Raw genomic sequence first — 14900 nt, 5'->3', positions numbered from 1 at the left:
TACGTGGGCTGACGTCATTCCCTGCTCCTCTGGTGTGGCTGTCTCTAGGATAAGTAGGAGACCCCACCCTTATCACCTCCTCATCTTCTCAAAGTCTGCCTCAGAATTCCCAGGATCCCAGCAGTAAGTCTGCGTCATGTCCCTTCTGAACAGCTGCCAGCACCACCCATGCTTCTCTGGGCCTCTGCTTGGCAAAGTGAAGCCAGCTGGAGGTTGTCTACACAGAGCTGACCAGGAAGGTGAGCACCCAGTCCCTTGGCAGCTCTGGGGTTTGCAGGACAGGAGCAGAGCTGTCTGAAGGGGTGGCAGAGGTTGGGGCAGAAGGCAGACAGTGTCTGTGCTGATCCTCTCTGCGGATGCAATTACATATTCACCATCCGTCCCGTGCTCTGTGTCTCTTCCTTACAGTCTGTGGCAACTATCCAGCATGTAGCTTGCCCTGGCTGTTGCTTTTTGGGAAGTGCGTAGGTGGTGGGCAGGAGTGAAAGGCTCAGTTCAACTTGATGGTTTTCCATTAAGCTGTAGAGAAGAATCACAGGTACACAGCAGCTGTCCTGTCTTTTCAACCTTCTCTCCAGACACACGGACCCTGCAGGAAGCCTCTCGTAGTAGGAAAGTTCTTTTAAGCTCCAGGTTTTTCCATTCCTGTTTTGATAGTAAAAAAAAATAAACAACAAATCAAACCACCACAGGTTCTGCTACTTTGGTAGCAGAGAAAGGGCAGAAAAAGCTATTGTGATCTCTGGACCTAGGTGGAACTCAAACCCAGTCTTTCCAAGCCTAACGTATTCTCGTGAGGAATGATTGCTGAAGTGATATAAAATCTCCTGAATTGTGAGGCTGCAATCTGGAAAATGCCTGTCTCTGATTTTTATTTATTTAAAACAGGGGTCTTACAATCTTGGCAAATGAAGGGAAACACACAAGCCCCTCTGAGTGGGCTGATAATGTTTCACTTTCACATGGCACCTTGCTCCTGCTTTTGGGAGGCTTTCAAAGCGATTTGCAGAGCTGAAGAGTGAATTCTATGTGTTTCACTGCAAGCTGGACCTGGCACGGCAGAGCTGTGGCAGTCCCACGCAGCACGGAGGAATTTGTTTCAGCTTTGTATCATCACCACCTTGCCTGTGATAGCTCTGGCTTTCACCCGGAGGGGAGAGAGTTGTTCTGCACTTGGCGTGGGCTGCAATGACAAGAGCTGCAGGGGGGGCACGGAGAGCACAATGGATGATTTGGTGGAGGGGGGGCAAGAGTCTGGAGCTTGGAGGCGTGGGCAGTTTTAAAATCATCAATTTAGCTTTGATTTTCACCTATTTTTTACAAGCGAGTAGCAAAACCTACCAGATTGTTTGATAAGGATATTTGTTTGGTTTCCTTTGTCTCTCGCTGTCTGTTGTAGGCTGTTGAGCATTGCAGTGAGCTCAGAAGGGTGTTCACAGAACAACTCTGCTTCTCCTTCACAGAAATCCCCAAGAAGGGATGCTGAGCAATGACTCCCAAGTTCAATCTCTATTTTTTTAAGCACTGTCCCTTTCTTCAGGACAGAAATAGACCCTTATTTTATTTCTCGCTGTGCTCTCATTGTGCTGCTTGCACTGATTTAAATGCGTATGTGGCATTAAGGATTATTAGGGGCTTTCATTTTAGGAAATAAATTTGCATCGATGGAGTGTTCTTAAAAGCCCTGGATGTTCTTGGCTGTACTTTCAGAATTGACTTCTGCAAACTCTTCAGGTTGCGGGCAGAGTGAGCATTTATATTTTAGCCTGAAGCAAAGTTTTGGTTTTGCCTTTCTCAGCTGGAAGACAGATTCCCCAGTGCCAGTACCTCCAGTGGGACTTGCTTGATAACCTTTAGCTGTAACATTGCAAAGATTCTGACCTCTAAATATAGATTCGGATATTTATAAATCTGATGCTTTGTACACACAGCGTTTGGTGGGATGTAAACAGCTCCAGCAAATTTTATTTACCTCCAGCATGGAAACAAATGCTTGATTGCATCACATGTGCTTGCTCAGTGGCTTTTATTTATATACTGCTGGCCAGCCAGGTATGGAAGGGGGGAATGAATCCTTTTGTGTCTCAACCCTGCAGAGCTTTTTCTAGCTACCATTTGCCCTCTTCTTAAGCTCTTTGGTAGGCTGCTCACGTCTTGTTTTATAGTCTCTGAGTATGTACATATAAATACACACATTTCAGAGTCATGTGGTCTACTTTTCTCAAGAATAACAGACGGCAACTTTATGAGCTGAGTGATTTTATTTGAACACAGCTGTGGCCTTGTGATTTAAATATTTCAATAAATTTTAAACTAACTAGGTGAGAGGAAACTGTGCAGGGAAAACAGGTTAGAGCATGGAAGGAGGATTCCCTGAGGGTAGGGGCAATATGTGCTCTGCACAAACACTCCTGGCTCCATCTTTGTTTCATCAGAGGGCCCTTGACACCTTCCTTGGTTGGAAAGCCCATCCCAGCATCCGTTCCCCTTCTTGCAGAGGTGCTCTTGAAGGCAATGGATGGAAATCAGTGGCAGGGGATGAGAGAGAAGTACTGTGAGTTTGAATGTTATGCCCTTGGGTATAGGCTGCCTAAAATGCAGCCCTGGGCTCTGAGTATGTTTATTCAGGCATTGCTGCACCTTTGAGCATCTGGTTATAAGAGGAGTTTGAGGAGGTGTTGGCTTCTTCCTTCAGCAGTGTGAGTTCCTTGATTTTCTCAGATGACTCATGAAAAGAAAAGGGAGAAAGAAGGGAAGGGAGAATGGCAGGAGAAGACTGCAGTCTTGGCTTGCCCATCCTCTTGGGTTTGACAACTGGATTGTTTTGAAGCGATCATGACTTTAGTTTGTTGGGCTGTATCCTATCAACATGCCTTTTCCTTTTCCTTGTTGCTGTGTAAAGGTACCAGTGAGAGCCATGGGAAAGACATGCAGATAAAACCAGAGATGTATTAGAAGCCAAGGAGATTTCATATGCTAAACCTCCTGGCCATCAGCCTCCTTCATGTCACCATCCTCAAGATCTCATGTACTCCATTTATTTCATGGTCTTTCTCCTACCTTTTACCCTTGTTTTGGCTAAGTTCCTATAGATCTTTCCCTTTCCTTTGTCTTTGGCTCATCTAGGATCTGGGGAGTGCAATTCAGTGTTTCTAGAGAACAATTTCTCCTGTGCAAGACAATTTTAAAGTCCACTTTTCAGAAGTAAAAGAGGCTTTGCAGCATCATCATGTGAAAATCTCTGTATAGTATCAGGCACTTAATCATTTAGTACTGTAGCTTCTCCATATGTAAAATGGAGGTAAAGACTGTTGCTGAAAGACCAAGAGGTTTAATTTCACGAGGGATCATTTGAGAATAGCAGTGATAATGGTACTGTTAATTACAAACAGTGTTCATTAGAGTTCTTCTTGTGCCAGTTACCTTCTTTTTTTCTTTTTTCTTTTTTTTTTTTTTTCCTTAAAGGTCCCCCAGTGTTCATTAAAAAACCTGTGGACCAAATTGGTGTGTCAGGAGGGGTGGCCTCCTTCGTGTGCCAAGCAACTGGAGATCCCAAGCCACGGGTCACCTGGAACAAGAAAGGGAAGAAAGTGAACTCCCAGAGATTTGAGGTAAGAGATGTTCTTGAAATCTGTGCCTGTGTATAAGTATAAAGACTGACACAAACCAGCTCTTCCTTGGCCATTCTAAGACCTGATAATAGAGGGAGGTTTGGAAGGGGAGGAGTTTTAACAGCAGAAGGAGTGAAATGCAAGCACTTGGCCATGTCAACAGCTGGGCTTGTTCCAAAGCAAGAGACAGCTTGGCTCACTTACTTAGTTGGAGGGTTTTTTTCTTTTGTTTATTGCTTTTTGTCCCCTCCTGAGGTATAATATAAAGCTGCCTTCTTTCTTCCCTAAGAGACCCCAACTCAGCTAGCACTTCTTTAGCTCTGTAAATGCACCTTTCATACCCATCCATTGCTCATTGTTTTAACCCTGGGATAGCCTGGAGTAAACATGACAGTTGCTGGCAGCCCAGCCCCAAGCAATTGGTATTGTTTAGACAGAAATGAGAGTGGAGGAACAGGGACTAGGAGGTCATCCTGTGGAATTTGCTGTGGGACTCAGCCCTGCCAGGCAGCTGTGTGCTTAGAGGAGCTTTGTGGTCTCAGCTGCCCATGCAGATGGAGGAAGAAGGCGGGGGTTCATTTTTATTTTGTTTTCACTTGGTCTGTTTCCTCCTCCTTCATCAGAGTTGTAGCCTGAACACCCACTCCACACACGCTGTCCCCATGGCTCATTCTTCCAGGGCATTTGAGACATGCATAGAAGTTTTGGGGGGTTCAGTGGTCAGAGACAGGATTTGCAATCCTTCTCTGTCATGTGGAGGTTGGTGAAGAGACCATGGGTTACATGTAGGGGACTGTGGGGCAGCGGCTGAAGTGGGTTTGTGAGTGTGCTTGCTTGTATACCTGCTGGTGCCTCCTGCAGAGCAGGAATGAACCTTCCACATGCAGCCCAAGGAGGCTTACTGTGTGTGTCTCTTTCTCTTTATTCCCCAGACAATTGAATTTGATGAAAGTGCAGGTGCTGTTTTGAGGATCCAGCCCCTCCGGACTCCCCGAGATGAGAACATTTATGAGTGTGTTGCTCAAAACCCTCATGGGGAGGTCACCGTCCATGCCAAGCTCACTGTCCTCCGAGGTAAAGAGCATGTCTGCCTGCCATGTGTCAGTGTCATGGGGAAGAAGGGACCCTTCAGCTCTTCCTTTCTTTCAAATGAGTGGGAAGGCTATCACAAAACATGTGGCCAGGGCCCAAAGTCCTCTTTTTTTTTGGTTTATTCTGAACTGTCAGATCTATTTGTTGTTAGTACACCAGGGAATCATAAAATTGCTATATAAGAAAGAAAACTAAAACTGGACCACTTCAGGAGGTTTGGCTGGATAATGTGCTGAGGTTCCTTCCAAACAGAATTGTCCTATGATTCTATCATCTTCCCTCCCTTCCAATATAAAATCCTTCCTCAGGTTTATGAGCAGCACCAGAAACTCCCCAGCACTCTCATGAATTGTGGCACCATTCATCCAGACATGCAAGAAAACCTCTAAGGAATCCCTAACTGGGCTGAAGTCCAGATGATTATGGATCTGCATGGGCTTTCACCAGTTGGTAGCAATACAAGCTTTTTTTCTTGTGCAAGATGCACTTCTGGTCATCTTCCCTCTTTCTAGAGGTCCTTTGTTCCATGTCTCCAGCAAAACAGTTCCCCTCTCCAATTTGTTCTAGTTTTGGTTGGTTTTTTTTTTTTCACTTGTCCCCACTATAGAGGATGTTTACATGGATGCCTCCTTCATGTCATCTGTTTGAAATATGCTCCCTGAACTTGATGTGGGGGAGGGAACAGTATGTTATTGCTCTGGATGCCTCTGGATGTTTACTGCTGTTACCCTGGAGATCTGTAAAATCACTCTGTGAAACACCAAGCTTGGCTGCTTGCTAAAACTGACCCATTTTAGGGGAAAAGATGCATGGTGGTCTCTGGGCAAACCCTAGGGCAAGGCAGGGGATCCTGGCAGGAAGCGTGTGGTGGGTAACTGCTTGAGAGGCACTGAAAACAGTTGAGCTGGGGAGTGGTGGCTGTTGATGAAGCCATCAGCAGAAGGTGCTGTGGAGAGCTATGGGCTTTTAAATAGGTGTAATTGTGGGAAGAGACATTATTTCTGCAGGGAGCATGACTAGCAACAGTTTTAGGTGCTCCAGGTAGTGAGCGGTCCTCATGAAGTCAAGTGGTAGCTCTGCCTGTATGCCAGTTGCTTTTTCTTCAGCAATTTCAGTGTCTTCTCCAAGAGCATCTTAAGCCCTTTTGTTTGAACAGCCAGTGAGCACATCCCTGACAGTGCAGAGGAAAATTTGTGTGCAAATCCCTGACATACAGCAGTAAATAAAGACCAGACATAAAGGGCACATGGCAAAGCCTTTGACCTCCCTTTAGAGCAGGGAATATCCCTCCTGCTGCCCACCTGGCAGGCTCGGGGTTGTCAGGGTTCTGGCTGCCTTTGAGCCTTCTGGCTGCCAGGGTTCTGGGCCCGTGATCCAGTCATGTCTGACAGATTTGTGTAGGTGCACTGAAGGCTTTGTGTAGCTTCTTTGCCTGGCATGGCATTTAACCTTCTGTTAGCAGTATGTGGTGGGATGTTTCTGTCAGGAGAGTGGAACAGCTCTTATCAACCAGAGGATGCCTGGCTGTGGCTTCCCAGAGGGCTGGGAACCTTGTTCTCCACACTCATTCCCTCAGGAGCTCTGAGAGTTTGGGAGAAATGTCCCTGCAATCATATTCAAAATTTCTGCCCCTTATATTTAGCTCTGAGGAGTGGCAAGAGAGAGGAGGTTGTCCTCTAGCTGCTGCCCTCAAATCCCCTGGATTCTGACAGCATTTTCCAGACACTGTCCTCCCAAAGAAAGCTGCAGTGTATGGGCAATGACAAGCTGAGCTACCTGAGGGACCAGGGGTCTTTGTGAATATCTTTTTGCAGCTCTTCCTTCTGGTGTTGGCATCATACACATGTCAGCTAGAGAGACAGATGACAGAGCAGGAGCTACATCTTCCTACTGTCTGACTAATTATGCACTTTGCTGATCCCACAGAAGATGATTACTGTGTCCTTTGCTCCTGAGTTGTGCTGCATTCACAGATGCTCCTGTTTGCCTCTCAGGACCCTGTTCAGGAGCTTTGGTAACTCCTTGGGGGCAGCTGTGGTACCGAGTTAATGAAATTTGGGGGAGCAGAAGTGAGCTGCAGGCCTGGACCAAGGTGATGTTGAAGAGCTTCCATGAAGCAGCTTTCCTAGCATACCATCCCCATCCCTGCTCAGCTGAAGTTACTCCATCCTTCATTTTTCACACAGCAAAGCTTGTCTCCTCTTTTTAGACATTTTTAAGTGGTGGGAAAGTTAAAAGCACAAATCCATGAGCCTCCACGACAACAAAGTTAGCATACTGGCACCTGTTCCTCTCCCTCTTTCCTCCCTGATTCACCCACTCTCCTGTTTGTCTTTTCTCTCTTTCCTTGCAAGGCCTCCTCCTCCTTTCTGTCTCTCTTCTCTCACTTCCAGAGCTCAGCATAAAGGTGGGGGCTGCTCCCCAGCTTGGCAGTGAATGTGAGCTGTCATTTGCAGAAGCTGTTACCTTGGTGTGCTGGGGAGTATGGCAACCTGGGCCCCAGCTGTCACAGACTTCCCAGGGTGGGCTTTGTAGTAACTCTGCAGCCTGTTTGCTGGGGTGTTGTGATCAGAGTTACACATACCTGTGTGTGCTTTCATGCTCCACACATGTGAACGGTTACTGGGTTTCCTCAACCCTACTGGAGACAGTCTCATGAACAGAAGGAAGAAAAATACATTACCAGGTGCAGCTGCTGGAGGGATTGGAGACCAAACTCCTTTTTGCTCCTGATAGAAATTCACAAGCATTCACTTAAAAACAGGAAGCTGCAGGAGAGAAAACCTTAGGGAGCTTCTGAGAAGCATAGCTTGTGGTGGACACTGTTCAACTGACACAGAGTCTCTTAACACCATCTCTGCTGGTTTGTTTGTCCTTCCTGCTTGCCTTCTCAAGGGATCTGCATTGTGATAGGGCTGTGGAGACTTGCTGTTCTTTCCACAGCTGGTTAGACATAGTGCCTGCAAAACTGATTCCTGCAGAGCTCAAAGAAAAGGAAAGAAAGCAGTTTGGGGAAGCATTTTCCAGTTATTGTTGACTCCAGCTGCAGTAATTTTGCATTCTGATTCTGGCAGAAAGGAAGCTGGTTGGGACAGACACCTCAGCTCCCAGTTGGTGTGATTTCTCTGGGCTCCACACTCCCCGGAAAGATCCACATACTGCTATTATTCCTTCCTGTCTACAGATTATACTTTCTCTGTACTTCTTTAGTAGCCTGAGACAGAGATGCTCATGATGTGAAGGATTGTCCTGTGCCATCAGCAGCTGAGTGGGCTGAGAGCACAGGGGAGCTTTACTGCAACTTTTGCCTGGGCTGGGAGACAGTCTGAATTTCAGGCAGGAGCCAGATTGACGTAGTTTTTTGCTCTTTTGAGGCTGATTGAGAGTTCTGTGGAGGTTACCCTTTGTGAGTTGTTAGTAAGTGCAACAGGGTCCCATAAAAACCAGCCTTTGGTCCAGTTAAATGTAATGGAACAAAATTTACTGTGTCCTGATGTATCTTATCACTTGCTGCATGCTGGCTCATGCTGTCTTTTTCTGGTGATTACAGCACTCTGGAAAATAGAGGAAGACTGTTAGTAAAGTCTGGGGTACTTACTGCTGGAGTGTGGTTGAAGTTGCTATGGACATTGTTTCAGAGCTTCTTTTTCTAGTGATTCCCTGTTGATTTCTTTTTATGAAATGCTCATACAGTTCTCTAATAATTCTGGCCTGAAATTTTCCTCACACGTTTCCTGCTCCAAGAGGACATCTGGTGTGGGCATGTATTAAAGTTCTAACAAGATCCCTGCTGCTTTGTTGATTTTTTTTTTTTATTGTTGGCTATAGCTCAGCAAAAAGGTAAACAAAAATCAGTCCTGGATGCTCAGTTGAGTCCCCCAGGAGCACATCTTAAAGAGAAGTTGGCCCCTCTGAAATGTTACCTTGCCACTTGAAAAATTCTTGGCAGTCTTTCTTCAAACTTGGTTTTGCTTTTCTTGTAGTGACCTGAAAATCAGGCCAGGCTGAAAGCAGATTAGTTCTGTAGCTGATGAATAATGTCAGAGTGATTTTAACTCAGATGCCTTTATGAGGAGGTTACATAGGGATACAGTCATGTGGGGAAGGCAGTGTATTACCTGCACTCTTACCAACACACATAGATATATATAACAAAATGTGTATTTGCTGTCCATAAACCTGCAAAAATTTAAAAACATTGTTAGGCTATTACTGTTGTAGTAGCAAAACTTTCAGATGAAAATAAATGGAATCAACAGGCACAGCATATTCTTAAGCCTCCTGGCATGTATTAAAATAGTCTTTGGCTGTGAATGAAGAGTTAACTAAGACACAGGTACATACACATTGCTGGAAAGAATTAGTTGATGTGATTCCACAAGGTGCCTAATGCCAGGATACCTGCTGGGTTCATAAACATGAGAACAACAGGGTTAACTTTCAGAGTGATGATTTTGGTCCCTGTTGTGCTTGGAACTAGTGCCACTTAAGCTCCTTCATCTCTGTGTTCTTGGTTATTCCACCTGGAAGTGAAGATAGTTGACTGCCTAGAGGCCAACCAGTGTCTGTGCTGGGCCACATATCTCCAGAGAAGAGTGAGAAATTCCTCCTTTTCTTCACTTCAGCAGCATCCTCAGCATGGCTTTCTGCATTCAATAGATTGTGCATCTGTACATGCTCACACCCTCCTTCTCCTCTAAATTATTAAACAACTGTGCACACCCTGCGGGAAAAGGAGCAGCAGCAATACCAGCTTTAGCTTTCTTTATCATCCTCATTTCCAGCACAGCTCATTATCTAAACACAGAGCTGCAACCTTCTAGAGCACCACGGAGGCAGTGAGGGCCGAGCTCTCCCATTGCTGTACCTGGTGTCCCTTGCTCTTTGTGCCTGACCCTCTGTGAGTCACCACACGTGCCCGGGTTGCTTTGAGGTGTGCCCCTCAGCACAGAGTCAGATTTATTAGAAATGAATGCTGAAGTGCTCTGCTCCTTTCTCCCTGTCTCTCCCCATCGCTCTTCCCCTCCTCTTTCTCACCCTGCTCTGTTCAGTGGCCTTGAGATAATTCCCCATTTTTTTTCAAGGGAGGCTTTTGAACAACTTAGTCTCAGCACAGGTGTGTGTGAGGTATTTGGGCTCTTCTGTTTCTATGGCAAATGCAACATGTGAAATCATTTCCCTGCCTAAGCCAACGTGATTTTCACCAGCAGGAGGCTGCCCAGATGTGCCCTTGAAGCACCTGCAGCTGGCATCTTGGCTCTTTGGTTCTTGCAAGGAGAATTGCCAATCCAAACCCTTCCTTATTGATTTATATGGTGACAGGTTTGGGCTGGTGTTCGGGGATTGATGGAGGAGGGTGGCAGGGCATCTGTGTTGCATGTCTTGTGGGGATTGAATTGAGGTTGTAATTGCATTATTGCAGGGAATCCAATTGTTAGGGGATGAAGGCAGTTTCACTTTCCTGGCAGGAAGGAAGTCTGAGCCCTTGAATCAGTGCAATATGTGATGTTCAGAGATGCCTCCCTCTGCTCATCTGATCCTCAAATCTGATCACGCCTCTCGTCACAGTTGTTTTAATTAAACTCTGAGGAATTCTTGCACATTGTGCTGCAAGATGAACATTTTTGTTTCATCAGAAGCACTCGGTCCTAACAGTTAGAGCAAGGCCTCCCCCATCACCCACGTGTGTGCCCTGCCAGTCAGGAGGGCTCTGCTGGCTGGGGATTCATTGCTTCATGAAATGATGGGACCAGGGGTTGAAGCCAGGTGGAAGCAGCATCGCCAGGGAAGCAGCTAAAATCAGGGATCAATAATGATGTCATCTGCAGCCAATGCAGCAGCAGCTCCTTAACAACCCAGCCCCGCCTGTTAAACAGCAGAAAGGAAAGAGAAGACCTTAAAAGCCTGGCTGAGAGCTCCACAAAGGCAAAGCAATTCCCAGGGCCCCTCCATCCTCAGCTCTCTTGGAGGGGGCTGGGGTTTTTTGCAGCAGGAGGGATGTGGAAGCGCACATGGGCTGGCTGGGGGCTCTTGCAGTGCCCAAGCACAGCCTGGTGAGCTGAGAGGGAAAGGGTTTGGTTCAGGCCCTGGTTAAAGCTGGCTGTGTTCCTGGTCAGAATGCAGTGTATTGGTTTACAGGACCTTCAGACTGGGCCTTGATACATCTGTAAGTCTGTCCATACTAGGAGATCTGTATTACTTCAGCAGTTATAAAATGGGCCATGTTTTTGTTCGTGGTCACATTCCTTTGATACAGCAGGAGAGGTGTGGTTCATACATTCCATTCTCCAGTGAGTCACAATAGATCCTTTATACCTCTCCAGAGGAAGGAAACAATGCACATTTTTAAACACACAGTTGAGGCATTTAAACCCTTTCTTCTGTGTGGTAACTGCACTGCTAAAAAAAACAGTCTTGGACAAGTTTTTGGCCTTGGATATCAGAGCACCAGGCAAACCTTCACCTCTGCCTTCATGAACTTCAAATTTCTAGAAGCTGAGCATGAGGTACAGCAGTACAGAAGAGCTCTTAGCAAGTCGTGTGTGTTTGGAGCACCTGTAGAGCAGCCCTGGGATTTGGCAATTCTGTCTTGCTCCTGCAGGAAAAGACACCCTCCATGGCAAGGTTATTGGGTTTCTCTTCTCTTCCACTGTCTCCGGGTTCAGCCCTGTGCAGTTTGGCTCCATCACTTCTGGTACAGGATGTGCCAGCAGGAGGAAATGAGCTCCTGCTGTGGCTGCAGTTGGCAGGGGTGTTTCCCAACCAAGGCAAAGGTTTCCAGCCCATCTCTTCTGAAGTTGTGAGAGCTCTCAGTAGTTTCAGTGGGGGGCTAATTGAGATGTATTTTTCCTTTTTTTAAATCCCACCTTTTAAAAATCCTTTGTGTTCTTTTCCTTCTATTCCCTCCCCTGCTTTTGGGATGGATTCAGTAACATAGATTCCCAAGCTGTGATTCCTCAACATGCCCATTTGAAATGACAGAGAATCCCTATAAAATCTCACCCTGGTGTCCAAGTCCTCTTCCCAAAGGCTGATTTTCCTCTGGGGGGGGGGGAAATTTGCATCTTCCTGAAATGTACCAGCCAGCAGAAGAAGTCATCTCTTTACCAGAAGTTAGAAGGTCATGACAAAGATGGTGGGGGAAGCACTGAGGTTTTGTATGAGTTCTCAGAGATCAGTCAGCGTGGTTTAGGATTGCCCTCCTCACCCTCATTAGTGAAGGAAAAGCAAGATTGCAAGGAAGCAGTGTGCCCAGCTGAGCCTGTCTTCTGGGTGCTGGTGCCATGCCTCTCTTATTCTAGGACAGCAGCACTCTGAATTAATAAATCTAAAAATCACACCCTGTCTGTCAGCAGTTGGCTTGTTGTTGTTATGTGTGTCCCCTCTGGTAACTCCAGCTGGATTATATTTTCCTCTCCTTTCTCTTCTAGTTTCCACTGTGTCTTTGACAGGCCTTTTCACATGGTTTTCATGAGGTCTCTTGTGCAGTTGGTTCTGTGTTGTGGGGTTTGGGGGGGAAAGATGAGCTGCTCCTTTTAAATGTGACTCTGTAGTCTGTGCTCTGCATGGAGGAATCTTTGCCATATGTACTTAGAGCTTCTGCTGTAAAAACAAATAAGTACGAGTCACTTACCTGACAGGCATTTGGTGCAAGACCTGGAAAAACTTGGGAATGACTATTCCTGCATCCTAAAGGGTTTAACAGATTGTATTTAAATGTGGAATCTTCTTGTGGAATGCAAGATTTTAACAGATTGTTTAAGAGATGGGTATTTAAGTGCAAAATAGTCACACAAAGTGGACAAGCTGATAAATTTTACTGTATAATGTGTTTTCACAACCCACCTCCCATCCCTTTACTGGAACCTTATTTTAAATTGAATTGCACAGTGCACTGGGCAGCACCATTAGGCTGCCTGATGCTTTCTTTGGTGCAGTCCAGTGACCAGCTCTGTCAGCTGCCCCTGTTAACCACTCATCCTTTGTTCTCTGCCACCAGAGGACCAGTTACCTCCTGGCTTCCCAAACATCGACATGGGGCCCCAGCTGAAAGTGGTGGAGAGGACACGAACAGCCACGATGCTCTGTGCAGCCAGTGGGAACCCAGACCCAGAGATCACTTGGTTTAAAGATTTCCTGCCTGTCGACCCCAGCACAAGCAATGGGAGAATAAAACAACTGAGATCAGGTAAGGGTTCTGTGTGAGACTGGAGGAATTGAGACCTAAATAGAGCCATGAGACTGTTCAGAAGTTTCTGAAGCAAAAGAGAGGGCTGAGAGGGACAGCCCCCACTGGTGTGGAATGGGCCATAAGCTTTTCTTTGATTTTAGAACTGATGTTCTTACCCAGGGAGTACTGGAGTATTTTCTCCTCCAGCCTATCCTCCTGGCCTTCCTGCTGCCTAATTGACATGAAGGGAATCACAGCAGGGGAGCTGGTTCCCATCCAGGAGACACTCTAAGTAGTTCACTGGATAACAGTGCTTTTACAGCTTGGGGGAAACGGGACTGGATGGGGATGAAGGGTTTCCTCCTCAGACCAAGAACAGGGTAAGGAAGAAAGGAAACTGCTATGGCAGATATGGCTTCTTAGGCCACACACCCCTGGTGTAGGGTCCACAGCTCAGGTAACCTCTTACAGTTGATACGTGTTGGTGTAAATTGAGCCTCTCCAAGCTGGTATTGAAGAACAGTTCTTGCAGGATCTCTCTGGCTTCAAGTCCCTGCAGGCATCACTGGAGAGCAGTTGGGAGCATTCTGGAGTGACCCCTTGGTGCTCAGTGGCACTGCCATGGAGTGGATCTTCATGAACAGATGTACCCCAGCTCTGTGGCTCTTGTCAGTTTTCTGTCTTTCCCCATCTGCTTGTCCATCTGTCTCTGTTGTTTATGTTTGTTGGGTTTTTTTGTGTGTGTGTCAACGTGGCATCTCTTAATATTCACATTTCAGGAGCTGGTTTTATTCTTGTTAAATCTGCCAGTTCACCGTGAGAATGTAGGCAAGGAGGGCACAGGTGTATTTATTTTTTAATACTACTGATAAAGCACTTCTGTGGATAGCTGCAAAAGCAGAACAAGCTGCAGAAATTTTACCTTTTGACAAAAAGTGACTTGAGAAATAATCCTTTTCAAATACTGCTTTGACCCAGCTTAGAGATAACGTTGTCTGTGTGGTTGGATCTAGCAAGCACCAGTGTCACTTCAGCTACTCAGAGCATTCCTTTAGCTAAGAGAGATGAAGCATTTTTATGAGTCCTTTTTTTTGTTTGGTTGGTTGGTTGGGTTTTTTGGTGAAAGAATGGCATTGTTGTAGGCAAAGGGAAGGCAGAGGCTTCAATAAAGCAACTGGGGTTGCTCTGCCTGTATCAGACATTTTACAAGTCAGCCAGGCACCTTCTCCAAGCTCTGAAGAAATAAGCTCTGACAGCTGTAATGCTGGGTCAGAACATCAGAGAATATAACCACCTGGTTTTTCTCTTGTCCTGTCTGGCAAAAATTCTATATAAAGATTTTTTTCCTTCTGTGGCCACCAGCAAAAAGATTGAGTAGAGCTGTGGTTCAGTGTAGCTGTTACACACCTGCATAAACGCATCCTTATTCAGTGAAGCAAACTTACAAGCAGGTACTTAGACTGCTTTGTTGAGCTGGAATGGATTATTGAATCCTGTGAACACAGATGAGGTTGACCTCCCAGTTTTATCATAACAGCTGAGGCAAATGCAAATAAGAGAAAAAAAAAAAAATCACTCAGCATAAATAATGAGAGGTAAACTAGAATTATATCGTGCTCTGTGACCATGATCTGAAGTGTGAGTAATGCCCAGGCAGATGATTTTTAATAAATTCATCATCTTGCTAGAATGCCTTTCTACTCTTTCAACTGGCTTTGATCTGGTGTTTTCCTTACCACCACCTGAGTGCTGCATTTTTATTCCAGTGAACTGGTTTGCCTCAGAGTGAACCCTTGGCCTCTCTGATGAATCAGAAGATACCTTCTGAGAATTAATCTCATTTACACCTGCTTTGAATTAGTAAACTGGTGAAACCCTGAAGCATCCCTGTTGTCCTCAGGGGTGGAAACCTCTGACTTGTATGAAAGGGAGTGCAGAGTCCTGGGCACTCAGGACTTCCCTGTGCCACCTGCTTCTCCAGCCATTCAAAACTTGCACATTCTGTGATGCAAAGGGCTGTGAGAATG

At 45.9% G+C, this 14900-nt stretch overlaps 1 protein-coding gene across 22 annotated transcripts in view; it reads left to right on the top strand.

Annotated features, from left to right (window-relative positions):
• PTPRS (protein tyrosine phosphatase receptor type S) overlaps positions 1–14900 on the top strand; it is a 156473-nt gene that overhangs the window by 74309 nt on the left and 67264 nt on the right. For all 22 annotated transcript variants that reach the window (XM_071727895.1, XM_071727897.1, XM_071727903.1 and 19 more), the window contains 3 exons: positions 3466–3611; positions 4544–4685; positions 12703–12891. In XM_071727895.1, the coding sequence (XP_071583996.1) occupies positions 3466–3611; positions 4544–4685; positions 12703–12891 (477 nt within the window). The remainder of the gene's footprint in view (positions 1–3465; positions 3612–4543; positions 4686–12702; positions 12892–14900) is intronic.

This window comes from Heliangelus exortis, chromosome 28, assembly GCF_036169615.1.
Source record: "Heliangelus exortis chromosome 28, bHelExo1.hap1, whole genome shotgun sequence".
Classification (NCBI taxonomy): domain Eukaryota; kingdom Metazoa; phylum Chordata; class Aves; order Apodiformes; family Trochilidae; genus Heliangelus; species Heliangelus exortis.
Note: the sequence above shows the minus strand (reverse complement) of the source record. Positions and strands in the feature narration are given on the sequence as shown.